The 27,375-nt window shown below is 31.3% G+C and overlaps 1 protein-coding gene across 1 annotated transcript in view; it reads right to left on the bottom strand.

Annotated features, from left to right (window-relative positions):
• The window catches only part of LOC115887301 (hemicentin-1-like), a 662,438-nt gene that overhangs the window by 224,423 nt on the left and 410,640 nt on the right, over positions 1-27,375 (bottom strand). Inside the window, exon 2 of the mRNA XM_030906694.1 lies at positions 24,789-24,921. Within this exon, the coding sequence (XP_030762554.1) occupies positions 24,789-24,921 (133 nt within the window). The remainder of the gene's footprint in view (positions 1-24,788; positions 24,922-27,375) is intronic.

Here is a 27,375-nt window from a genome sequence, read left to right as displayed (position 1 = left end):
AAAAGGGAAAAATATCGAGTTGAGCTTTTTATTTTCATTTTCCGTTGATATTAATACTTTTATTCTATAATTTTCTTAAAGAATGATTATTAAAACACGATTAATTTTAATTGTGTTAATATTGTCGTGTGCATTATAATAAATCGTATGAAACAATAATTTTTATCTCAGTATTTCTTGCATTGTTTACCCTGATTACTAGTGCCTACCACAGGGCATCATAAAGAACGAAAAATCCATATCCATTGTTCATTTATTTACAGTTTAATTTGACTACGTACTAAATATAATTCTTCTTTTTCAAGATTGACCAGGTTATTGAAGAATAGTAATAAATACCTACATATTTAAGAATAATTAAATTAATATCTAAAAAGTCAACATTTTCTGGGAATATTGATAATTACAAGAAAATGCATTTTAATACGAAAACTTGAAGATATAGTAATGGGTAAGAGTAAAAAATGGTCTAATACAATTTCATAGACAATTAAATTGTGCATCTGATTTGCGTAAAATATACAAGGTGTTTTATTTAAATTAAACCAGTTCTTGTCGTTTAAAGATAGTAATTATTTAATATAAATTTTTAGACACTCTGTATAAGGCAGTATAATTTTTATTATTGCAACACAAAATTTAGTAAATAGAAAAATTTCAGTACAATATTTGGTTTTAAAAACTTAAATATTCCTAGAGAAATGAAGGATTAAAATTATTGTTACTATATTTTCACAAAATCGTAAATATTTCAAAAAAGGTAAGTAAACCTTAATCAAATTTGCATTTATAATAATCGTAAAAAATAAAAATGTAATAATATACAGGGTGTTTCATTTAATAAAATACAACTTTAATATTTTTTATTTGTTTGGGACACTCTGTACTTTTTGAAAATAATTTTAAATTGTAGTTTTAGTAGTCCTCCAACGATCCCATTACTCACAATTTCTAAAAATTTAATTATTTGGCTATAGTATTCCGTGTTGCATGAGGTGAATAACTCATATACGGTGTAGACTGTATACGGTGCAGACATAAAATACCGGTGGTGAGGCGCCACTGCACGCCACTGTTTAAAATACTAACTTAAAGAATGTTAACATTTGTGTTGTAAATTTCAAAAATCATGCACTTGATCAGTTCAATCGCTCATAATTCTTGTCTTACTTTGTATAACGTCTTACAACATCCAATAATAGTTATTTATGATATAAATGCTAAAAGTGATATTTTATTTGGTGAGAAGGGAAGCCCATCCCTTCGAACAAAATAAAGTTACTTTTAGCACACATATCATACACTATTTTTTTCTACAAACAAGTTTATGCTCGTATATCTCAAAGTATTATTACTTTTTACGTTAATGAATAATTCATATGTCATTCTGAAATCAAATTAATTATGAAGTTTATGGTTGCTAGGGTAATTCATCGGTTCAGTGTTAAAAGTAAATCACGTGACTTACTTTTAGCACCAGTGCTAAAAGTAAATGACTTTTACCATCAGTGACATAATGTCACATTTTAGGCACTGACAGCATGCGTTAAAAATTACATTTTTACCACAAAACATCCCCCTTTAGAACTTTTTCTTTAATGATTATAAGCGGGAGTATACTCTGTTTTTTTTCTCAGGTAAGATTTCGACAGACGATGACAGAAGAAAAGCAGATGACGTCCCATACCAATCTATTTATTTTACTAAAAAAAGTTTCTAATAATTTTTAAGTTATCTATGGATGGGTTTAAATATAAATCCGTCATACGTGGTGTCTTGTTGTTTTTAACCAGTTTTATTGGTTTATTTAAAAAATGACAGATCGTATTTCAATTTTATTGGTTTGACGGAACGATGAACGACAAACGGACGCCGATGCGTATGAACTCGCCTTTAGATTTTTGTCATTTTTGACGCTTGTCAAAGTCTTGCCAAATTATAGGTTAGAATTTTGTGTCAACTTTTTGTTAAATACCCTGCGTTTTGGAAGATGATGCATGTTGATTCGTATTATTACGTGTGTTTTGTGTCTTCTTCAAGTGGAGGAAAAATCGAGTGAAAATTAACTGTAGACCCAGAGCACAGTTTATGGTTTATACTCGCTGCCCAGGCAGAAAGTTTTATACACCAATGAAGTTGCCATCGATAAAGTTTGTATACCATTTCGTCGTAGATAAGTGCATCTCGTATATGGTAAAAGGATCAAACTAAACACATACTAAAAACTGGAGTAGCTGTAAAATATCGACATCACACGATAGGTAAATAATGGATTTTAGTACTGCAGAAAAATAATGTCAAAAGGTACTGGTTAAAAAATTAAGATTAAAGTTAATTAATCAACCTTTAAGGTATAAAATTTGGTAGATGATATTATTAATAAAATAGTTTGCTTCATTTACCTATGTTGTTTTATTTATTCCTGTGGAATATTACAAATTTGTATTTGTACATAAGTTATATTGATAAATATAATCATAAATTCGGGTAGTTTCATAAAGCTTGAAAGTAAATAATAGTTCTTTTTTATATTTTTTTGGTATGTAGTGTCTTATTCTTGTTTGTTTTGTATTAACACATACCGTTTTTATTAAATAAAATAACTCGATTACATTTTTTCAGTTTTATACAGTTTTTTTCACAATATTTTGAAGTAATCACTTGTCATCTTGTCAATTAAATTTTAAATATATCCTGCAATGCGTTCCAGTTGCACCAACTTATTTCTTTGTAAAATAAAATAAACTACTTTGAAATTAAAATGACAGACACATCTATCACTGTCAAGGATCTTCTCGTTGGACAGACTATAAAAGACAACCGCCCGAACAAACACTAGTGGCGCCACCGGTGATCAAATGGTGTAAAAATAGCGAAAATTTAATCATCTAATTTTGACACAAGGGGTTGCGATTAACTTTTTTAATTTTAATTTTAATTCAATATTCATTGTTTTCAAACTATATTATTAGACTTTGTTGTATTTTGTGAATGTATAAATGTTTTCTTAGTATAAAGTTGCATTATATTAATTTAAATTATCTTATATACATATTTAAAATTTAAATATTATGACATATATGTCAGTTGCCGTCTAAAATGTCATCTTGAAAACAAAAAGTTAGTTATTGTCAGAAATAGTTAAAATCATGTTAAGATATTAAAATTTACAAGTTATAATTAGATATTTTATATTATTTCAAAAACAAAAACATAATGGTATACTCTGTTTTTTTTCTCAGGTAAGATTTCGACAGACGATGACAGAAAAAAAGCAGATGACTTCCATACCAATCCATTTATTTCACTAAAAAAAGTTTCTAATATTTTTTAAGTTAACTATTGATGGGTTTATAAATAAATACGTCATGCGTCAATTTCAATATTATCTATTGCTTTGACGCAACGATGAACGACCAACGGACTCCGAAGCGTATGAACTCGACTTAAGATTTTTGAGAATTGTCAAACTCTTGCCAAATTATAGGTTATAATTTTGTGTCAAATAGAAATGATAAATATTTTGCATTTTGCATTTTGGACTGTGTTGTTACTTGTGTTTCGTGTTTTTTAAAATTAAATGGAGGAAACGAGGGAAAATCATCTAATTTTGACATATACAATATATTAATTATTCGGTGCCCAGAGACCGCCAGAAACACAGTTTGCCAGAGACTATGGCCAGAGAGTTGTATTAGTAACAAATAAAGTTGTATACTATCTCGTATACGGTACCAAAAACTGGAGTATCTGTAAAATAACATCACACGATAGGTAAATAATACATTTTAGTACTGCAGAAAAAAATTAAGATTAAAGTTAATTAACCAAGATTAGATTTTGTCAGTTTTATACATTTTTTTTCACAATATTTTGAAGTAATCACTTGTCACTCAAAATTTAAATATATTAATTATACGCATAGACCTTTGAATAAGAAGACTAAGGAAGGAGCATACTGCTATCTATGTATTCATGCATGGTGGGCGGAAAAGGCACCATAAAAGCTCTCTAGGGTGGGGATCCTTGACAGTTCTGTTTGACGATTCATTTGACACATTTGAATTTGATTTGAAATTTTGTGGATTTGTCAGTCTTTATGGAGCTTATTTTATGTTATTTATTATATATTCTACTACTGATAGTTGTATAAAGGTAGTAAATCTAGATGAAAATTGTGGCAGAACTTAAATTAACAGTGACACTATCGCGATTTATCGAAAAAGACTCTAAAATAGTTGGTTGTGTAGCGTGCGGTAGATCTCGGCAAAAATTGAGTGAAATAATGGAACAACTTTTCGCTAGTAAGTGACTATATAATATACATTTAGTAAAACCGAAATTTCACTTAAATTAACTAAATTATATATTTTTCTTGCATTTTAGTAAGGCACATTTTATTTATTACATGTCAAAGATTAGATGTCAAAGAATTTAGATACGTTAATTTGACTTACCTGCTTCAGTAGCGTATCGGATGTTTGTGTTAATAAATACTTATTATAACTTATCTATTTTTATTAGAATTATATATTTTTATAACAATTTTAATAACTACCAACATTTATTCACAACGTAAAATAAAACAACAAATTATTGAGTCTCTCCACCTCTACCCTACATCATAGTTTTACATTTTTTAAATAAAATTAGAACGACACTGATAAACCGGAATTTAAGTCGGCCATATTTGAGGCCCATCGCGGTTTTTGATATGCTCCTTCCTTAGTCTTCTTATTCAAAGGCATAGACTAATGTCACGTACTAGAGATAGATTGGACACTGATATAAAACAAATGGGTCCGTCATTTAGAGCCACCTGGTGATCCGGAAGAAACTAATGGAGAGTTTTGGCATAACATAATTTTAGCGTTCCGTTACTTATTAACGCTAATTAAAACGGTAACGTTATTCAAGCGCAAAATTATTCCTTGTAAAATATAAAATAATAAATATAGACTTTTTTACTCCATTTTATGTTTTATTAGATCATTAGAAGTGTAACATAATTACAACAAAATTAAAATTATAAATACATACATTTTAAACACCAACAATAGATCACATATCGCCTATTTTTTTTTGATTTAACAACTAAATTATAATATAGTAAAAATATTATAGACTACTAATCAACTGTTACTAAAAATACTATATATTACCAACTATGTACTTACTTATTTATGATTAAACTATTTTTTTATTTGGTTTATAAATTATTATTTCTAAAATGTCAAAATGACTTTAATAAAAAAGTTTAGTATCTAACACGAAAATGATGATCGACTGTAAGTATCAGAATGCACAAACTAATAAAAACACAAACTATAAACACAAATCACTGAACTTTCCGACAAATCAGGAATATCTGGGAATATCTGAATTAATAATTATTTAAATAATGATTTAAAAATAACTTGACGGATCACCCATGGATCACCAACATTTTGTCAACTTGACAAAACTAGACCATAGACAGTAGTTAACATAGATACCATAGATAGATACTGTCATGTCATCTTCATATATAAATTAGAAACCTGTACTTTAATGTCTTTTGCGCCGTCTGGCGATGCGGAAGAAACTAAATTTGTAGTTCTATAAAATTACCATTGAGTGTCTAGGGCATGATTATACGTTCCAATTGTGCCAACTTATATCTTTGTAAAATAAGAAAAACTACTTTGAAATTAAAATGACAGACACATCTATCACTGTCAAGGATCTTATCGTTGGGCAGACTATAGCCCGTTATTTTGATATGCAGGTCCAAAACAAATAGTGCCGTTATATTTTTCAGTTTTCGTTGTCAGCCGCGGAAGTTTCAGTGATTTTAGTGTTGTCGGATATTTTTATTTGTGAAATAGAAATAATTGCGTTTGAATTGCAAAACTAAAAGTGGAAGTTTTATTGCAATGTAAGTAAGCGTTTGTCCATTTTATATTTTACTTTTTTCATACCTACGACAAATATACATATATTGAAATTTTATAATTTGTTTTATTTAAAAAAATGTTAGAAAACAAGCTTGTCATCCTGTAATTGACATAATTGTTATGTAATATATTTCATTTAAATGTAACATTATTTATATTTCTTAACATGATAGACGAAGTTCTAAAGGGGGATGTTTTGTGAATTTTACTGACGTTTGTAGAAAAAAGATATTTTACAATAAAAAAATTTACGATGAAAGTTAGAAATGCAAATACAACAAAAATTCTAAAGCAGTGACTAAAAAATATCATTTTTTTGGTTGTAACGAATGAGTCAACAGCTGGTCATCAGTGGCAATTTTAGCGATTTTTAATAGTTTGTGTGTCGTGAACTTAGTATAAAATTTATAACAATGGTGATTAGTTGTTCAGCTTTCAGGTGTAAAAGCCGCAGCGATAAGTAACAGCCAGGAGTTACATTTCATAGGAAAATAAACAATGCCCTCCACCTTTTTAGTTTTTTCTTAAGCTACACGTACACTGGTGCGATCACGGCCGCGATCACGATCAAGACAGCGATAACATGAGCGATCATTCTACCACACACCAACGCGTTCACGTTCACCGCCGTACCTATATGTAGTGCACCATTCTGTAGGTATATACAGGTACAAATTAAAAATGTGAATTATGTATACCGAAAAAAACATTCTTAAATATTTACCTACAATATTTAAACTTAAACAATAAAAATGTATACATTATGTACTACCCAATTCAATTGCAACTCCAATTTTGTCTCAAACTTTTTATTTTTAATTCTATTATTTTTGTAACTTGGATCGGATAAATCATATAGAATTTTTTGTATTTTACAGCCCTAATTAGCTGCTCTGTTAACTCCATTTCTAGAAGAAAAACACACAAAATAACGTAAAATTCCTATCAATTGGGTCGCGATCACGCGATCAAACTCGACAAGTTGAATCTGATTGCCACCGCAGAATAGAACGCCGCCAGGCCGCTTCGTCTCCAAAACTCGATCGCGCCAATGTGAAACGGCTCATATGTATTCTTCAGCAACTTTTGGCCGCGTCCGCGCGGAGATCGTGATCGCGGCCGTGATCTTTGCGTGTAGCTTTGTTTTCTTATTGAATTCTTATAATTATTTTTCTGATTTTATATGTACTTGATATGTGCTATATGTCGATACTAGTTTTGTACCTTTTGTTAACATTTTAATATGTTTTTTTTCGTAATTAATTAGTATAATACTACAGCATACACCATAGGCGTAGTCAAAACATTTATCAAAAATATATATATCTCTTCAAGCTAAAAAAAATATGTGCCACGGTCAGCGGCGGATACAGGAATTTATTTTAGGGGGGCTTTAATAAAAAGCAATGTAGAACATGTTTTTAGAGCGCCATTTTTAATCCAAAAGCCTAACATTCAACCCAATTTATAGCATTTAGGGAGGGGGGGTGGAGCGGGTCCCATGGCCCCCCTCTGTATTCGCCACTTGCCCCGGCACTGTTTGATGGTATGGTAACAATTTGGTCTCGGGTGTTATTTTAGTCCTTGTATTCTTTAGTCATCGCTATAAAACGATATGTTGTAAATAAACAACTGTGGTATTTGTTCAATTCATAGACTTAAAATAAAATATAGATTGAGCATCTCATTCATAAATAGCTAGAACATGCGGTCAGACAATGTCTTGTTATTGTTGTGTTATTGTTTTAGGTTATAACGAGTGCGACACGAGCGATAGATGGTTTGTCTCTGTCGTAACGGTCGTTCCTTGACGACTCTGACGAGAAACGCAAGACTGTCTTTCGTTTCTCAAGTACACCTGAACTCTCCGTATCATAGCCGGGTAATTTTTTATTTTAATGAAGCTATAATTAAATTAAAATTATATCGTATTTAAACCTTTTTATATTTTATTAAGATTTAGGAGAGCTTTTTTTAAATAAAAGTTTAGAAAAAACGTCTTATAGTCCAAAAAGGATAAAATAATAAAATACATGTTATAGAAGAAATTTTATAATCGAAATTACGTAATTTTTGAAATTATTAAAAAAAATATCAATTTTAGTCAAACATTTACAACCCCTAATATTAATCAAAACAGGATCTATTCTACAGATATAATAGACTCGACGACAGGGAGAGAAATAAAAATGTTATGATTGTTGTTTTTTTTTTGGTTAAGTGATGTCTTATTATGTAAATTAGAGAAAACATAAATCTGTTCCGTTAAAGCAAGGAAGGTGATAGGAAGTGGATAAAATGAAAACTACATTTATTTAACTCGGTACTGTCTTCATTATACTGGGTGCGTCCCAAAAGTGGCTCATCCCCATATTTTTTATTTTTTCAAATGAAAAAACAAGATTTAGTATGTAGTATATGACATAAATTAGGATTGATTGACGCATTCAATTGTTTTTGGTCACTTCCTGTTTCACAGGAAATGACTATAACTTTTAATTTTTAAATGGCACCCTCGGTATATTTCTACTTTATTCGATAGAAAATGACACTCTGAATAGAATGACATGTCATATGTCAACTTTTGACATTTTCGCATATGGTTTAATTGTAATTGTAACACGCGGTTCATAACGACAATTTGACTCGAAATACTGTGTGGTATCAATATATTCATAAAAAAAACCTTGTTCCATTTGAAAAAATTGACATATGATTAAAAATACGATACCGGCCTAGACAAGACACGAAACCCATTAGACGATCAAAACTATTTTTCCAAGGCTCCTTGATTAAAACTTAGTGTTTTTAACAACACCATGGCGCCCTGGATTGAAATTTAAAATACGATTTGTTTTTAAGCGACAATGTCAAAAGTTGACATATGATATGTCATTCTATTCAGAGTGTCATTTTTTATCGAATAAAGTAGCAATATACCGAGGGTGCCTTTAAAAATCAAAATATATAGTCATTTCCGGTGAAACACGAACAGACCAATATATTAAAAAATATTATTTCATAATGTAATATCATTTTAAAATTCTTGTATGTTATTTCAGATTCTGAAGATAATTTTAGAATAAACCGGAATATAAATAAATAAATAAATGAATAAATAAATAAATGCCTTTATTGTCAAAAAATTTTTCAATTTGTGGACAAAGGTAAACTAACAAACAAAGTAAAAAAAAACAAGGTACACAAACAAACAAACAAAAGATAATACAAAACATTATACAAATAATATTGTCAGTCTTATTGTTAAAATAAACATATATAAATGTTTACAATGTCAAAGAACAAAAAAATTAAAATAATATTCAAAAATATTTAGCCAGTTTATAGCAAAATATCAATGACCTCGAAATAAATTAATTTCGATGTCATTAGTAAATATAGCAATAGCAAACATTAGACCAGTGTTTTCAAGATCAAATTCGATTTTCAATTCAAATATAATTCATTTACGGCGTAGAAAGCCTTGTCTAGTAAATAAGAGTTCAATGCTTTGCGAAATGAAAAAAATGATGTTATGGATTTGATTTCAAATGGCAGGTGATTGTGCATTTTTTTCGAGTTGTATAATATTGAACTTTTAACTAACTCTGAGCGTGGGGTAGGTAGATAAACATGGTACAAAGAATACAAGGTATGATCGATAGCGGCTCCAATTTCGTTCGGTTCGTGCATACCACCTGTGACGTCACTAGGAAAATAATGAATAAATAAAAAATAAAGAAAGTTGACAGACAGGAGATCTGCATTTTTGGGGTTATGGTTAAGAATTGTTTATTTTTAAGACTTTTTAGTTCGTTTAATTTAATAATTACTAAAACCAGCAGTTCCAAAAATATATTTAAAAATAATAATTATCTATTAACATGGATTTGGATGATAATAGGTAAAAATACTAAATTTATTTCTATATTCGGTATAAAATTGTTTATTAGGTTTTTAGTTTGCGATGTTTATGGTAAATAATTTTCATTTTTATTGCCTCTGAATTCACATGGACAGGGATGAGGATATCTATGGAAAAGTAACCACAAGAGGAATTGTTACATCATTTAAAAAATGTTGGGAAGTTTATTGTTTCCCATCGAAAAGTAGAAAATGCCAATGCAGATGAACGTATTGTAATTGTGATAGAAGTAATTCCAAGGGTGAAGTTTATTATAATTAGTGGAAGTAATACCAAGGGTGAAGTTTATTATAATTAGTGACCTGTGCTTCTTTTTATATGTAGATGTTTCTGGTTTTGAGAATAAATCGGTTGAACGACACCCAAAATTTAAAGGAAGTATTTGCATACCCAGAATATGCCCATCAAGGGTTATATAGCTCAAATTTCCTTTAATGGTAGGCAATTATTCAATGCAAATTAACTTTTTAAGTGACTGAAATAATAAAGAGTTTACAATATGGCATATCACTAAAAAAATATTACTTTTAGGTACAATTAGGGCCCGATACATTTCAAAAAGTAGAATATTATTTTATATTAAATGAGGTATTGTACTAACAATCAATTTATATTAATAACGGAGATTAAAAAATAACACAATAAATAGTTCTTTTTATACTACAAAATAAACTATAGAATACAACAGTATTTAAAAAAAGAAATAAAAAGTGATGTTCCGACCGAGATTCGAACTCCGGTCTCTCGCTTCCTAGCCCGACTCCTTATGCACTGCTCCACAGTAACTTGCTTAGCGATAATTCAATGACGGTATATAAATAAAAAAAACAGGTTTATAACAATATCTTGACGATTTGAACTGGCGCGCGGAGCGTGCTGACCAATAGCGCCTGTTATCACCTGTGACGTAGCGACCAACCTGCGCAATATCATACCTTGTATTCTTTGTACCATGGTAGATAAAGATCTTGCTCCGCGTTCCTGAGTGGATAAGTGTGAGATGGCCTTTCTTGAGAAGCTGATACATGTTTACGTATTAGGCAAACGAATTCAAATATAAATAAGGAAGGAAGAGTCAATATTTTTAATTCTCTAAAAAAGCCCCGGCAATGAGTTCTGCTGTTTAGTCCCAGTGAATATCGAACAGCTCTCTTCTGGAGCTTGAAAATGCGGTCAAATTGAGCCGCACAACACGTACCCCAGAATGGAAGGGCATACCTGAGGTGCGACTGAAAAAGTGCATAATAAACAGTTCTAGCCACTGACAAGTTAAGCTCCTTAGAAACAGGCCTTAATGCAAAACAGGCAGAGCTCAATTTTTTCGACAAAGCTTCGATATGTATGTCCCATTTCAGAGAATTGTCCACAACAAGCCCTAAGAATTTTACGGATTTTACGACGTCAATGGTGGTGTTGTCAAGTACAAAAGGCTGCAACGAGTTTTTATACGACAAAGCCTTAGTTTTAGAAATGTTGAGACTCAGGAGGTTCGAATCGCACCAAGATTTAATGGTGATTAAGTCATTTGATATAATCCTATGAAGTGCCGCGATGTCCTTGTTGCTCCAAGTGAAGCTAGTGACATATTTTGCCACTGATGTTTATGTTAGCAATGTCGTTAATAAAAAGAAGAAACAAAATATGGCCTAGTACTGAGCCTTGTGGTACTCCACATTCTATTGGCTTGCTAGAAGACAACGTGATATCCACCCTCACAAGTTGACTTCTGTTGCTCAGATACGACTTAAACCATTCGAGAGATGATCCCCTGAACCCATAGTGCTGCAGTTTATTAATTAGGATCTTATGATTTACACAATCGAACGCCTTAGAAAAATCACAGAAAATTGTTGCTGTAGAATGATGGTTGTTTAGGCTGGAGTAAACTTTATTAAGGAGGGAAAACATAGCGTCATTTGTTGACTTGTTGCTTAGAAATCCAAATTGATATTCAGTAAGTATTTTGTACTTAAACAGAAAAGATACCAGCCTGCTTTTAACCAATCTTTCTATGATCTTAGATAGCGTTGGAAGGAGTGCAATTGGGCGATAGTTAGAAGCTTCATCTTTGTCTCCTCCTTTGTGCAGTGGAATGATTATTGCCGTCTTAAGACATTTTGGAAAAATACCATTTTGGAACGACATGTTTATTAAAGTTGTTAGGTGATTCAGAGTGCTTTCTGGCAGATTCGAAAACATTTTTAAAGTTAGCCCGTCGGTCCCAGAAGAGGATTTATTTTTGATGGTATTAATTGTACTGCGAAGCTCTTCAAGACCTACGGGCGAAAAAAAGAAACTGTGTAAGTTTACATTATCATTAGAGAGATAAGAAAGTGCATCATGAGGAGGACATACGGTATTAGTTAAGTTTTTTGTATATCACTACTATATATTTTTAATAAAAACATTATTAATTATTAACAGTGTTATAATAATTATAATTTTGTTACAAAAACCTTTATATAAATGATTATGTAAGAGAAAAAATTCAGATTTTACATTTTACTAAAATATTATCTAAATAAGCGCCTTTCTACAACAACGCCACTGACGCCCAATGGGTAAATTGAGAGTTGTCTACCGGTCGAAAGTCGTTTCAAGACTTAAATGGATTATTTAAGTTAAATTTCTAGCAAATTTGGCACTGGCGAACCATATTTTATTGTTCTTGAACAGAAAACGTAAATAAAATAAACACTTATGGACTACAAGCTAAGAAAATGCGTTAATACAGCCTAGGACATAGCGGCAACAAAGCTTTACCGCACACGTGCGACACGTACTACAAGGTAATAAATGAATGAATAGGCGACCTCGCCTCTAATCGGTGTTGCCATATTGTAAAGAACTTATCCTTTTTAAATAGTATCCGACTTATAATTTAGTAGTATAAGGACTACCTATTTAATACATCTATGGAATATTAAAAACCTATTTTATTAAAATGTAGTATTAATATCTCAATATATGTGTATAACAAGAAAAAAAATATTGATATTAAAGACGTGACAACATAGGCTGGATGATGAAGGCTCGGTCGACTGTACCCAGAAGTAAACATGTGTACAAAAAAGATTGTTTGACCGCGTTTAGATGTAAATAGTGTAGTCTATATTTTATTTTAAGTCTATGGTTCAATTGCATTATGGAGGGTAGAGGTAAGCAGAATTGTCTTTCTGTATTGAAAAGTGGTCATCAAACAAGGAACTTTTAAGGTAGCGCTGCTGTAACAATGTTCTCCGTTTGAAAGAAGAACATTTTTAGAACTGGAAATAATTAAAAAGAGATAGATAAATATGCGTGTGCGATATTGAAGGCGCTTGTTGTCTCTCTTTTTATCTAACTTTACTTTATTTGTAAACGCTATGTTCAGTTTGGTCCCTTATTGCTAGCTAGCGCCACTGTGGTCATTTAGTGAACCCTTGTAGAATATTTAGGAGGTGGGTTAATCACCACAATGTTACAGACTTATTGTGTGTCCCCTTTCTTGAGTTATAACCAGTTATAACTCATAATACAGTCTCAGAGCTTTGACAAAAACCAGTACCTGAGACGGCTTCACAGAGGCTAGTTTTCCATCTCCGATATCAATCGTACCAAAGTTTATGGTACGAATGGTTATCGTCTCGGTGCATTCAGTAATGAGTTGTTTTAGTGTTTCCCCATTTTCCACACAGAATCTGCATTCGCCGTTATTTCTTACCTTCAATCTACTGGAGGTGTTCGTTGAGGACAGTGTCCTGTTAAACCTGTGTTCTGTTGAACCTGTTAAACCTCGTGTCCTGTTGACAGTGTCCTGTTAAAAAAAACGGGACAATCCAAAGATTATTCTTACTTAAATCAAAGAAAATAATTTATTTTTCTCGATCGTAAGTTCTGAGACATTTCTTCGAGTGTCTTACACCGTTGGATAATTCCCATTCCAGGTTACGGCTGGTGTCTTCCAGGTTCTTGATTTCTGCTTTAAGTTGGTTTCCACTTGGAAAGTAGAAGGATTCTGGTCCAGTTGGTGGAGTGTTCGCTTCTTGTTCTTTTCTTTATTTATAGTAAATTCTACGATATTATTTCCATTCTTGTGACCACTTTTTCAGATAAAGTCCCATAAGGGATGTTTTTCCTCACATCTAGCATCCATAAATTGAATATTGCATGTCAAAAACTGACGTAGGTATACCTTTACGATGAAGAGAATTACTACAGAACTGAATAGTAGGTATAATTGTATCAAGAGATTATGTTTGTCCATGTTCTTATATGAGTATCTTTGTTCCAACGCAAAAAGATATATGGATATAGGACGCTGGGAGCAAATTTTAACGGAGGCGTACTGGTAGCTGCAACCCCGCAGCTATTTTCCTCGTCAAAGAAAGTTTGACGCAAGCGAGTTTCGGCAGAATTCAGACCCGTATTTAATTTAACAAACAAGCAACGAGGAGACGAAACGATATCAATATTTCGAATATACGTGTATAAAATTTAAGTTTGCCCTCGTGCTTACGCAAATATCGTCGTCGGGTATTTGCCAGACGAAATACACACATACACAAGTACTAGCAGGCAGAGAGAGTTAGAATCCAGTCAAAAGTAAATAGACGCCAAGAGGTTAGAGAAGTGTTTGTCTTTCGATATTTTTATTTTGCATAATTAACCAGTTAACGAACTATAGGTAACTTGTTTTGAAAAAGGGCTATATATTTTAGGTATTTAGCTGTGTTTAAATTGTTTGGTTTGGAGAACATAATAATATCTCCATAACTTTTAATATTGTTTAAGTGTTACTACTGTTTCTGTATTTATCCTTTTATGGCCCCGGATTGTTTTTACAAGAGAAAACGCTTTTTACCACCAATTTTTGTAAAAAAATATACATTCCTTATAAAAAATTTTGCTTTTTCTAAAACGAACCTCTTTTAGCGCGAAGTGTACAATATAACTTAATAGCCGTTGCAAAAAACTCATCGCAACCTTATTAGAATATTTTGGACGAGAAAGCGGCAGTAATGGCTTTTTATGTCCCTTAAGTGCTGTTAAGGAGGTGATTTTTGTTGATGTAAAGTTTATTTGGTATGATCTATACATTGATACTAAAGATGTGAAAATACAGATACATAGCTACAGAATGTGAAAACTTTTGGAGGAACATTTTTTTATTATCTCGAATACTATTATTTTTTTTTAATTTGCCTTGAACATCAAAGTTGTAAATTGTAATTTGTTGTCAATAATTATTTTAATACTTTATTTGCAAATTAAAATGTTGCTTCTAAATGTGCCCGGTGGCGTAGAGGTACAGGCTACCAATCTCAAGGTAGTGGGTTCGAATCCCACACCCGGCATTGCATTAGCCGACTATTTTTATTAAAATAAAAATAGTTTGTGTACCTAGGTCTACTCAGCCATAAATGAGTACATGGGATTCACAAGCCTGAGGTAATAATATACGGTTGAAGCGTAGTGCTAGCCACATTACCTTCTTTGTATACCGAACGGCACAAGTATGGCAAGCTGTACCTTGCTACTTCCAAGGCGTCAAACACTATATACGGGAGCTATTATTATATAAAATTTTGCTTCTTTAATGTTGTCCAGAGACGTGAAATTATTTTTTTTCTCGGAAATACTTCTAGATAGGTATTTGATAAAAGAGAAAAAAAAATGTATTTTTAGATGCTTATTCTGAAATGATACAAAAAATGGTAAAATGAAAATGAAAATAGGTGTCTGGGGTTTTTTTGACATGAGAACTTTGATTTTGATATTAATATGATTCCCATTTGTAGAGGGCGCCACCTACATGTGTTTTAACTATTTTGAAGAATAATAATTTTTCCTCCGTAACTGTATAAAAGTACTGAGTGAAAAAATATACATTTCCGTGACTTTTACGTAAAAAATGTTTCTTGGTAAAAATCGCTACAAGTAACCGTTCTCAAGATATTTAGAATGGAAATAGTCCATACATGTCCTTATTGACAAAAAATAAACACGTTGAGTAGAGATTGACTGAAATAATAAATTCGGGACATTTTATTTTATTAAAATTAATCATAAATTTTTCTGTCAAAAATGATGATAATACAGTTTCTGTTGAACTTTTGGTACAAAAACATTTCAAATTTATGATTTCAGTCTAACAACTATTTAGTCTCTCAACATGTTTAATTTTATCATTGATGACAGGTAATGATAATTTCGATTCCAAATATCTCGAGAAACATTACTCGTAGCGATGTTTACCAAGAGACCTTTTTTACGTAAAAAAGGCGTAAATGTATATTTTTTACTCATTAGTTTTGTATAGGTACTGTTTTGGACCACCCTGTATAAGAAATGATTTCAATATTTTTGGATAATGAATGACCTCCTGAAATTTGGCGGTGCATTTTTCGAATACCCTGTATAAATCAATCCCTTTTGCACTTGATGCTCTACATTTGCTGGGAGCGCGCCACATTTATTTTTCATTTTGTTCTTGGGGGCAGACATTACTCGTCTAAAGCAGTCTTTAATCTTTGGCATTACTCGCATATTTTACAGTTTTATTGGAAAAATGTAGCGATTTATCTCAAATTTGATGGTTATAGCATATTACTAGCCACATTTAGTAAAAACGATAACTATATTATGTAGATATATACTATACGATCGAAAAAAACGGTGTCACAGACGGCTCGGGAAGGACAATCGATTATACAGCGTGTTTGAAAAAACATATGATATCTCTCATGGGGATATTCTTGACGTAAAAATTAGAGTTATTTTTCTATCAACTTTCGTAGCTACAAGGAGTTAAAGTTTAATTTTTTTTCGATTTATTATAATTTTCTTCCAAATGCTTTTAGTGATTCGAATTAAATTTTGAGGGTAACAATTAATGTGCTACATATTTTAATGCTTAAAAAGTGTCGACAGATTCACCAGGGACGTGCATATGGATTATCACTGGAATATTTAAAAAAAATGTACGCCACTGACTTTTTTTCTTACAGTTTACAGTTGTTTAGGCCGTTTAAGGCCGATTAAAAGTTGTCTCTTGATATTTTGTCCATTTCGATTTCCTTGATGAGATAAACACAATTTTATTAATTTGCTTTAATACAAGTCTAATAGCAACCTTAAATAATTGTAATGTCATTAACTGGCCAAAGTGTTAAATAAGTAGGCATTGATTGCTCATCAAAAAATATAAAAAAGGTGCTATAAACATAGGTGCTGAAATGCACAATTTTAAAGTTACAAGATGTTAAAACTTAAAAAATAGGTCTTTTGTAATTTTAATAATAATTTTAATAAGATTTGATAATAAATAAAATTAAATAAATAATTTATTAATTCGATATATAGTTTAATTTCATTAATTACGATTAATAAAATTGCATTTAATTTATCATGGAGATCGAAATCGGCAAAAAATCAAGATACAACTTTTAATCGGAATTAAACGGCCTACACAATTTTATTAACAAGAGAAAAGTCAGTAGCGAAATACATCAGCTGATTATTTATTTAAAATAGAAGAAAAATATTCCAGTGATAATCCATATGACCGTCCCTGTTGAATTTGTGCAACCTTTTTAGCATTAAAATATGTCGCACTTATAGTAACTTTTAAACCTATAGTAACCCTCAAAGTTTCATTCGAATCAATAAAAGTACCAAGAAAATTATAACAAATCGAAAATAAAATGAGGAAGAAAGACAGAGAATCTTTTAAAAGAAACTTTTTATGCATCAATTTCAAGGCTTTGACTAATATTTTATAACTTTATTGTTTTTGAAATAAATATATTTAGATAATGAAGAAATATCAGATATAAATCGTTTTTTTTTCACAAGAAAAGGTATTATATTTCGTTGTTTATGTGCACATAAGCACTTACTGAAGAAACGTCACTGTCGTATAGAATTTTTTGCACTGTTCCCTGCTACACAGTTTCTGTCAAAGACATCGGCAGAGATATTCTACATGAAAAGACGCGGTTTCTGTATTCCTATCTCGCTTCAACAGTTAAAAACATCACGAGATATAATTTCTAACGACTGCACTTCGTTTATACCCATTATACACATGTTACCTTTTAAACGGTAGGGGCTTGACGTTTGTACGTTTTAATTAAATTTACTTTATATTCGTAATGAGCCGACAGAGGTATATAATAAAGCGGGCCTCCTCCTCCTCCTCCCACATTCCTTTGATTAAGCACGACAAAACCAAAGACAAATTCCATTTAAACGGCAATAAAATAAACGTTATCGCGCAGTCTGAGAGAACGAGCACAGTTTTAGTTAATTTTCTTGTCGGTAAGTATAGAGAAACAAATGTTGGGAGAGACGTAACATTAGTTTTTAGTCAACGTCTTAAATGCAATGAAAAAAACTATACTATGAGAGTTTTCATTTCTTTTAGGTCACAAAACAGTTAAAACTTTGACTTATATGTCATAAAATGAAACTAACAGAAAACTTCTTGCGTTTGTTAAGGTGCGTATTCACTTGCAACAAAACACTCGGAACAAACCAAACGCGCCGCGCACTCCAAACAATCTGCAACAAAACATTTTCCGGGAGCGCTCTGAACGACCTGCAACAAAACATTTTGCGCGGAGCGTTCCGCCTGTTTGTGGTGTTCGCTGCGTTCCCACCAGTAATCAGTGTTAGTGTGTTTGTCGACATGGATACATCGGCTATGATATTACCATAGCCGCTGGTGCTTTTTTAATTATAGAGGCATTAGCGGGTAACAAAAAAGAGAAAAAAAGGTAATCACGAAAAATGTGGGCAAGACGCCTCTTTTTGCGTCGTCAATATTGACTATATAATATGGCCTTACTTAGTGACCTAGATAGAATTGATTATATAATATGGCCTTACTTAGTGACCTAGATTATATGCATAAGGAGAATTTAATTAATTTAATAATTGATTATTCATAATAATTAATAAAATAGGCCGCCTTTCAAACTCATCAATTAACTCTAAATACTTTTCTCTGTTCCACTCCATAGCTAGGTACAGTTTAAAAACACCCCAAACACAACGAACGTTCAAAACTGCCGTATCCACGGCCAACACCGGCCAACGAACAGATTCTTTGAAAATGTTTTCGTGCGTTCGGTTCGGTTCGGCGCAACGTATTGTCTACACAAACTTGTCACAGCGCGCGCGGCGCGTTTATTTCGTTCAGAGTGTTTTGTTCCAAGTGAATACCCACCTTTAGACTAATATTATGAAATATTATCCAGTCATACTTTTTTCTTTATATTAGAGAATTTTTTTTTAAATTACAACGAAATATATAGAGTGATTTACGGCGATGGTACGTTAGACGTTTATAGCATTTTTTTTGGAAAATTTGGATTATGACATAAAGGCACCTGCTCCCATCTTTCTAAAATATTTTGAGCATTACAGTGTTGCCGCTCATTCGAAAAGTTGTATCATCTTTCTTATTTTAAATAGAACATCCAGTAGGTATATTATTATAGTTTTGGAAACTACTCATAATTATTTCTCATAATTTTTCTCTTATACTAATATTTTTTGAGATAAAAAATAAAACATGTGTAAAATTGACCAAAACATGATCGTGAATAAGCACTGGTAAAATCTTTAATTAAACATTTTTAAAGTTCAAATTTAGGTTATAAGTTAACCAAAGTCGATATATTCGATTTGTCTAAATAAACTCATTGGATATTACACAGAGAGAGCAAAAATATTACTTATTTTCGTTTGTTATGAGATTGCTCATATCTTAGTTGTTTTAAATTCAACCCTATGCATGTTATTTGAAACATCAAAAGACTAATAAAATAGCTTTTGAACGATATATCATGTTCCCATACCTAAACCTTCCGGTTTTTAAGTGGAGCTATTTAAAATTAATAATTCTAATATTATTGTTTCATTTCAGGAATTTTGTTACCGTAACAATTTTAGAAATTTAGCACGTAAACTCCAATTGATACTACTTATAAAATTTCAATATTTGTCATGGTAACGATTTTTTTTAAACGAAACAATTATAATAGAATTATTATCTTTTAAATGGCTTTACTGAAGAAACCAGAAGGTTTAGGTATAGAAACATGGTATTTTTCGAAACCCAAATAATATACATAGGTTTGAATTTAAAATTCCAATAATTTGAACAATTCTATAACAATAATAATAATAATAATCTTTATTTCTCAAGTCATACAAAATTTTTACATTCCTTATGTTAACTAATATAGTAGTAACCTAATTAATACAAATACCTGTTTACAAACTGCCAGACATAATTTGTTTAATAAATATACACCGTTTCAGTTCTGCAGTGACTGCATTTTTTTGAATTCTAGGACAGCATAAATAAAGTAGTTAATTAATAATAAAAAAGCAACGGTGTATGTTTTCATTTGTTGTTACAGTTTTTTTTAATTTATATCATTTAAAAATAATAAATATATTAGTTATAAAGAATATTTATATTTAAACTCAATACAAAATAATCAAATTCCAACTCAAGAAATAAATTGAAAGACCCCAGAAGTCCAAAAACTTTTACGGGGTGTCTATCAAAGTAGCCTGTGTTTGAAATAGTTAAATGTTTGAATTAAATAAATATATGTGAGTAGAGGTAGAAGGCCGATTCTGCATCAGTGGAGCAGTGGAGCAGGTGGAGCAGAGCGCGTAAATCAGCTAGGAACATGTAAAATAGGCTAATAAACAAGAATAAACGGGTTTGAACCGCTTTGAACAGCTTTTGAACAGCTTTGAACGGGTTTGAATAAAAACTGAACAGGTCTGTTGTTTTACGCTAAAAAGCCGTTCAAAGCTGTTCAAAAGCTGTTCAAAGCGGTTCAAACCCGTTTATTCTTGTTTATTAGCCTATTTTACATGTTCCTAGCTGATTTACGCGCTCTGCTCCACCTGCTCCACTGCTCCACTGATGCAGAATCGGCCTTCTACCTCTACTTATGTGCTTGAATGATAAATAAAAAATATAATACTAGTTAATAAGTCAAATTAAAAACTACATATGAATTTACAAGTCAAATAAATAAAAAATACGATTGCATTGCATACAACCAAAGTCACATAACAATTTGAGATATTAATAAATAATATAATCTTTCAACACAAAATAATCAACTTAATATTATACCATATATACATAAAATATAAATAAAAATTTTCTATAGTACAAGTGTTAGAATAATAGAAAAAAAACATAAAAAATGAAAAGAAAAAAAATACACTAGGTGTTAAAATCTCAGACAGCGGGCATTTCAATAATTTCACGTTCAATTAATCTATGTGCCATATTTCGAGGATTTGTCATTATCCAATATTTCAGTCGTTTTTTAAAAATATGGAAAGTGAGAGAGGTCTTAAGAAACTGAGGCAGTTGTCTATATATATAAGGCGCTAGATACCAATAAGACCTCTAGATATGTGCTTTGGAGACTTTTATAATTGAAGTTTGCATATATTGCTTGCATCTAGTGTTATACGCATGATCAATAGAGTTAAGAATTTCTTTATTTTAGTATTGATGATTTAAAAATTTTTATAGATAAATCTGTCTTATATCAGAGAGATTACTCATTTTGTAGAGTTCATCATTAGGATAAAGATAGCTTTTGTTAAACATTATTTTTAAGAATAGCTTTTGTACTATTTCCATAAGTTTTATATAGGATGAATATGCACCGCCCCAGCCAGCAATACCGGAAAATCGGAAATAATTATTTTCCGATTTAATTTTTTAATTGATTTATTTCTTACCTCCCTGTTTGATATCCAATTAGTTGTTTAGCCAGATCAAATATGTCGATTTTCTTTAACTTGATTTAACCAATGCTTATTCAAGATCATGTTTCTGTCAATTTTATACATGTTTTATTTTTTACCTCGAAAATTATTAGATATTTGTATAGGTTAGTATAATAGAAAAGTTTTGATATATGGAAGTAATTTCAAAAAATATAATAATATACCGGATTTTCCATTTAAAATAACAAAGATGCTACATACTACTACCATTAGTATGCAGCGGTAACACTACAATGATGAAAATAATTTAGATAGATAGATCAGGTGCCTTTATGCAAAAATCCAAATTTTCCAAAAAAAATCCTATCGCCGCGCCGCGCGCCGATTCTCCGTAAACGCCTAACGTGCCATGGCCGTGAATCACCCTCTATAATAAGTAGTCAGATACTAAAATACTCAACGTCAAAATACAAAGTAAGTTTAATGAAACTAAAAATAATCGAAGACTTTATTATTCTAAGTTCCACTTTGATGCGAGCTGCAACCAAACAAAAACTAAGGTCAGATAAATCTGGCCGAAACTCTAAAGGAATTATGTGTAACTCCGGCGAAGCAAAGTTTCCCAGTCGGTAAACTTCGCCATGGTCGAATAAAACGTCGGAGCCCTTTGAAATTAACGTTAGGGGGGACCATTGTGTAATATCATGCCGCCCTGGTTCCCTGCAGTTCAATATTAAACAATTAATTTCACGTTCGTGGACCTGAACGTTGCGGGTCAAAGATCCGTTCTAACGGGCAAAATTTGCAAATCTATTTTTGCGATTTGCATTAATTAGAAACTGGGCCTGTTTTAATTTATAACTTACGTTGTGGGTCAAAGATTTATTTTAATGGGCAAGCTTTAATTAAATTGATTTATCTGATCAATTAATTAAGAGTGAATCTAGTATATTTCATAAACTTTAAATAAAAATTAATTTCTTCTTTTTTAATTAAAAGTTTTAATTAACGATGTAATTAAATGTTAATAGAGAATCAGTTTAATTAATATACAGAACGATTTTTTAATATCAGTAAATTAAAACAGTGACGTGATTACGACTCTCATACTGGTCCACGGCTATAGGCTTGGTTCATTCTTCCCAGGTGCTGCCATCATTGGATAATATCGTAAACAACCGGTATATACAAATACACGGATTTAAATAGCGAGTATAGGCTTGGTGCATTTCAGTTGATTTCAACAAATTCCGACCGCAGCGCTTCAACGGCAGAAATCAAAAATTATAAGTACATGTTGATGTTCCAATTCATGTTGATCGCATTAAAATAATATTGAAATCGCAGTTTTGTCATAATATTTAAGTATTTTAGTTTTTTGCTAGTGCAGTTATTCAGAATATGAAACACTCAGTTACGAGGTTTGAGTGATGTAACGCTGTTTCGGGTAGTAAAAAGTAAGTGAAAAAGTATTCGAACTGGGCGACGTATTGTGTTGCTACAATTTCAAATGTTAATAAAATTGACAAAAAAATATTAACGCGTAAAGAAGAGCGTAATTAGGGCGTTGCTGGGTGCAATAACATTCAATAACTCAACTTTCCCGGATACTCAATTCTCCCGAAATTTTTTTTATAGCTTCATAGTTTCTCTCACCGATTTAATCAAAAGCAAAAATGGATTGAAGCAGTTCGACGAAACAAGTGGAAATAAAGTGCTCGTTACATAATCAAATAATTAAATAGACATACTATGGGAGGATAAAATATAATTGAATATTAATGGTATACTTTTTTAATTGACTAGTGATTACATGTTTTATGAACATCATCTAAAATTATAATTACGTACCGTTAAAAAATTTCGTTATAGCCGAAATAGCCCCAATTATGACCAAACTAGCAAAACCGTTGACTAAAACTATGCTCGTTACTGTAGTTGAACTCATCTAAAACGTTTTTTAGTTTGGTTAGGTTAGGTTATTAATAAATTATAATACAAGTTAGACCTTTTGAAGATATCAAAATATTTACTTTTTTATTTTTCTTTTTAGAATTTTCACAAATTATATTTCCTAACAGTTTTAGAATAATTATATAACAAATTTTTCGTATACTCGCTATTTAAACCCGTATATACTAGTTGTTTACGATATTCTCCGAGGATGGCAGAACCGGCGGAGAATGCACCAAGCCTATACGAAAAAATAATTATATAATTATTTTAAGTGTTAGGAAGTGTAATTTGTGAAAATTTTAAAAATAAAAATAAAAAAGTAAAAATGGTATCTTCTTTCTTAACTAAAAAATAATATGGTATCTTCGGTAGGTCTAACTTGTATTATAATTTATTATTCAAGCTAATAAAACTTTTTAAGTGAGTTCAACAACGGTATGAATGGTAACCCGACTTTGGTCAACAGTTAAGTTTCCGTGATTTTTTAATATTGGTGATTAAATCACAGTTTCTATTATGGCTTATCATTAGTATGGTGACATAATATGGTAATGTATGAGACACATTTTCTAGTTAAAAAATAGATATAGAAAACTATAAAAACAAATGGCAGTTAGTGTGTTTTTACGGAACAGTATTTACTTGAATAATAGTAAATAGACATGGATTGAAAAAGAATATGAACATTTCTTAGAAAGAGAAATCTAAAATTCGTATTTTTCTCCGTATTTTCTGGAATATCCAACCACAGTACGTAATTCCGTGCAAAACGTAACAGAGAAATAATTAAAGCTTATTCGACGGCTCCAAACAGTTCATTCTTTCTCTTCTATAGAGTTACTAATTTAATCCATCAGAAAGAGAATGTGTAGAAAATAATAATAACAACAAAATCCTACCATACAAATAAATCCATACGTTTTTTTAGAAGTTCTATTATGTTCTATTCTATTATGTGTAGTTTTGTTTTTTTCCTTAGTTAGCTTAACTAACTTAACAAGCTTGTTGTTTATTATAAATAAATACCGTTTGACCCTGTCACCATATAATTAATTATTTATTTATACTATTCTACCCTGTATATTAATGATGCATTCGTTCTCTGAACATTCTCTCTATGTCAATTACCCTTTAACGTATTAGCGTTGTATGTGGACATGTTACAAGCGGCACAAGAGCGGCCTAATTTAATTAATAACTACGCCCCCTACCTGTAAATCGGCTTACTGTATCCATCCCTGAACCAGAGAACCATGTAGACCCGGTCATCCTTGACGTCCGTGTTGATGTCACAGGGCAAAGTGGCGCTCCTAGAAAGGACCGCGTCAACTGACGTCATGGCAACTGAAAATGGAAACAATACACTTAGTTACATCAAGTATGTGGACGATTGAGAGCGTCAGATATCAAAGTGAATTCAGGCAGTTTTGGATTGTTACTTTGTTATCGCAATACCCTTAATGGGCAAAAATATATCAATTCCTAAAATTACTGTACGAGTGATATAATATATTTATATAAACTTAGAAATTTCAAGTTCTTGAACCTTGTATCGAAATATTCTTAAATTAATTTTCTTGGGATATTAGGTTTCGAAAACGCTGATTTAGGTTTTCATTTTGTTTAAAAAATATTTATGTAAATAATATCAATACTGTAGTACAACAACCCAGGGGCGTTCAAGAAAATTGAAGAGGTAATATTTTGGCAACTGCATAACAACCCATACAGCATATCAAATCACATTTACGATGTGTTTACATTATTAGATGTAGACACAGGGTGACACAATTCCCCCGATGTAAATATGCTACGTTTACACATTGTAGTTCAACACGTATGCACAAAGGTTAAACGTCCGCCTAACAATGTAGCCACAGTATAGCATTTACTTTTTTTAGCACAGTATAGCATTTACACAAAGTAAGGGATACACAATGTGCCGTAGGATACACAGTGCTTGTGTATTACGTTTAAACTCTGTTTACACATTGCAGTTGTGACTACCGCGTGTATACGTGTATATTTTGCTTCGTATATACATCCTGTGCTAGATAAAACTACTTCTTATGAACGAATTTAGGAAATAATACAAGTTTTGATGCCTAACTTTTCGTTCTTTTTAAGAAATATTTATTCAATGACACCAATTATATCTTTTTAGAACGAAAAGTAGGAAGGCAAAACTTTGTATTTTCCAAAAGTATCTCGATCGTAAGTTCAAGAGAAGTAGCCTTAAAATTGTTCCATTTTTGTTTTCGTATTAAATGTACCATTTTTCTTCAATAAAATGGATTAAGTGGTTAAAAAATAAAATTCTTATATTTCTTTATATCATGAAACGCAATAGCGCAAATAACACAATAATAATAATTATTTACACTGCAGAAACCAGAAGTAAGAAAACACTGTAAAAGAACAGAATTTGTATCAAAATGTATTAAAAATATAAATACCTAGTATAACAACATACTAAAATGGTAAACACTGGTATATCGCCACGATTTCGTGGACCTCCTTTAGTCATTTTTTTCTCCTCTTTTCCCTCCAAGCAGTTGGTTTATTTGCATATTCATTCATCGAGCACTCTGTTGGACTTTGTTGTATTTTATTTCCAAATTAACAATCTCATCCTTAAATTTTATGTGAAACTGGTTATTGAATATTAAACATATCTGTATATTGATCCATCAATAACTTACCGAGTATCAGTGTAACAAGTTCTTTGAAGTGCTCTGGTTCATTTAGATTTTTATTAATTCCAAATTAAAAAAAAATATATTGCAGAGCTAACTCAGCTAACCTCTTTATCATTATACGAGAATATTTGGAGTTTTCCTTTACTTTTTTCATTCATTGGAGTCAAAATTTGGTAAATTAGGTATCGAGTAAGGGAAGAGTCGCTGCTATAATATTAATAATACTCTTAGGAAGGTGTAACAAGGTAATTAAAAACTTGTGCTTGCCTTAAAATTTCTTTTAAACTACACACAAACAGACCATTTATATAGAGCTTCAGAATGATAAAACAATAATGGCTGCTAACACATACCACTCCTAGAAAGGAGAAAGGAGAGAGGACACATAAGATACACTTGGTCGGTGTATCTACGCTGAAGCTATCCGCGCATGCGCACACCTTCGTTTCATGCTAGAATGTAGACACAACAGTACACTATTACAAAGTGTCTATATAGATATTTATATTATGTGTATACGTCACATTTTTACAAGGTGTATACTATAGGCACAACTATGACACGAAGTATCACACATACATATGACTTATACATTGTATGTCTCATATATCGACGTCAGATTTCATCATTTTAATAATTATTTGTTACGTTACAAAAAAACTCTTTAGAATCTTGAGTGCATACGGTATACAACTAGTAAACACTGTATCACACAATTCTATCAATATAAACCTGCGTGTATCTCATATGTATATGTTAGAACTAGATGAACACTAAGGTTCACTTTAACATATTTTGTTTCTCATGTGTCTCCCTTGTAGAAACGTAATTTCATTTGGACGTGCTATATGGGAAACAATTTAAATGAAATAAAGTAAGCTATGTTGTGTTAAAAACTTTTTTTTTTGTGACTTACCTAGGATGCGCTCGTCAGAAGCAATATTAGGAAAATTTTAGGAGAATGGGTTATACAGGGTGAGTTTCCTACGATGTTCTCTATGCGTATCTCGGAAACTACTGGAGATAGAGAGTCGGTTAAATGGCGAATAAATTGCAGTTTTGTGGGGTCATAAATATGCGTTTCAGATTTTTGAAAAAG

This window comes from Sitophilus oryzae, unplaced genomic scaffold (genome assembly GCF_002938485.1).
Source record: "Sitophilus oryzae breed Bouriz unplaced genomic scaffold, Soryzae_2.0 scaffold_562_pilon_pilon, whole genome shotgun sequence".
Taxonomy (NCBI): domain Eukaryota; kingdom Metazoa; phylum Arthropoda; class Insecta; order Coleoptera; family Curculionidae; genus Sitophilus; species Sitophilus oryzae.
The sequence above is the reverse complement of the archived record's forward strand: the minus strand, read 5'-3'. Positions and strand labels throughout refer to the sequence as shown.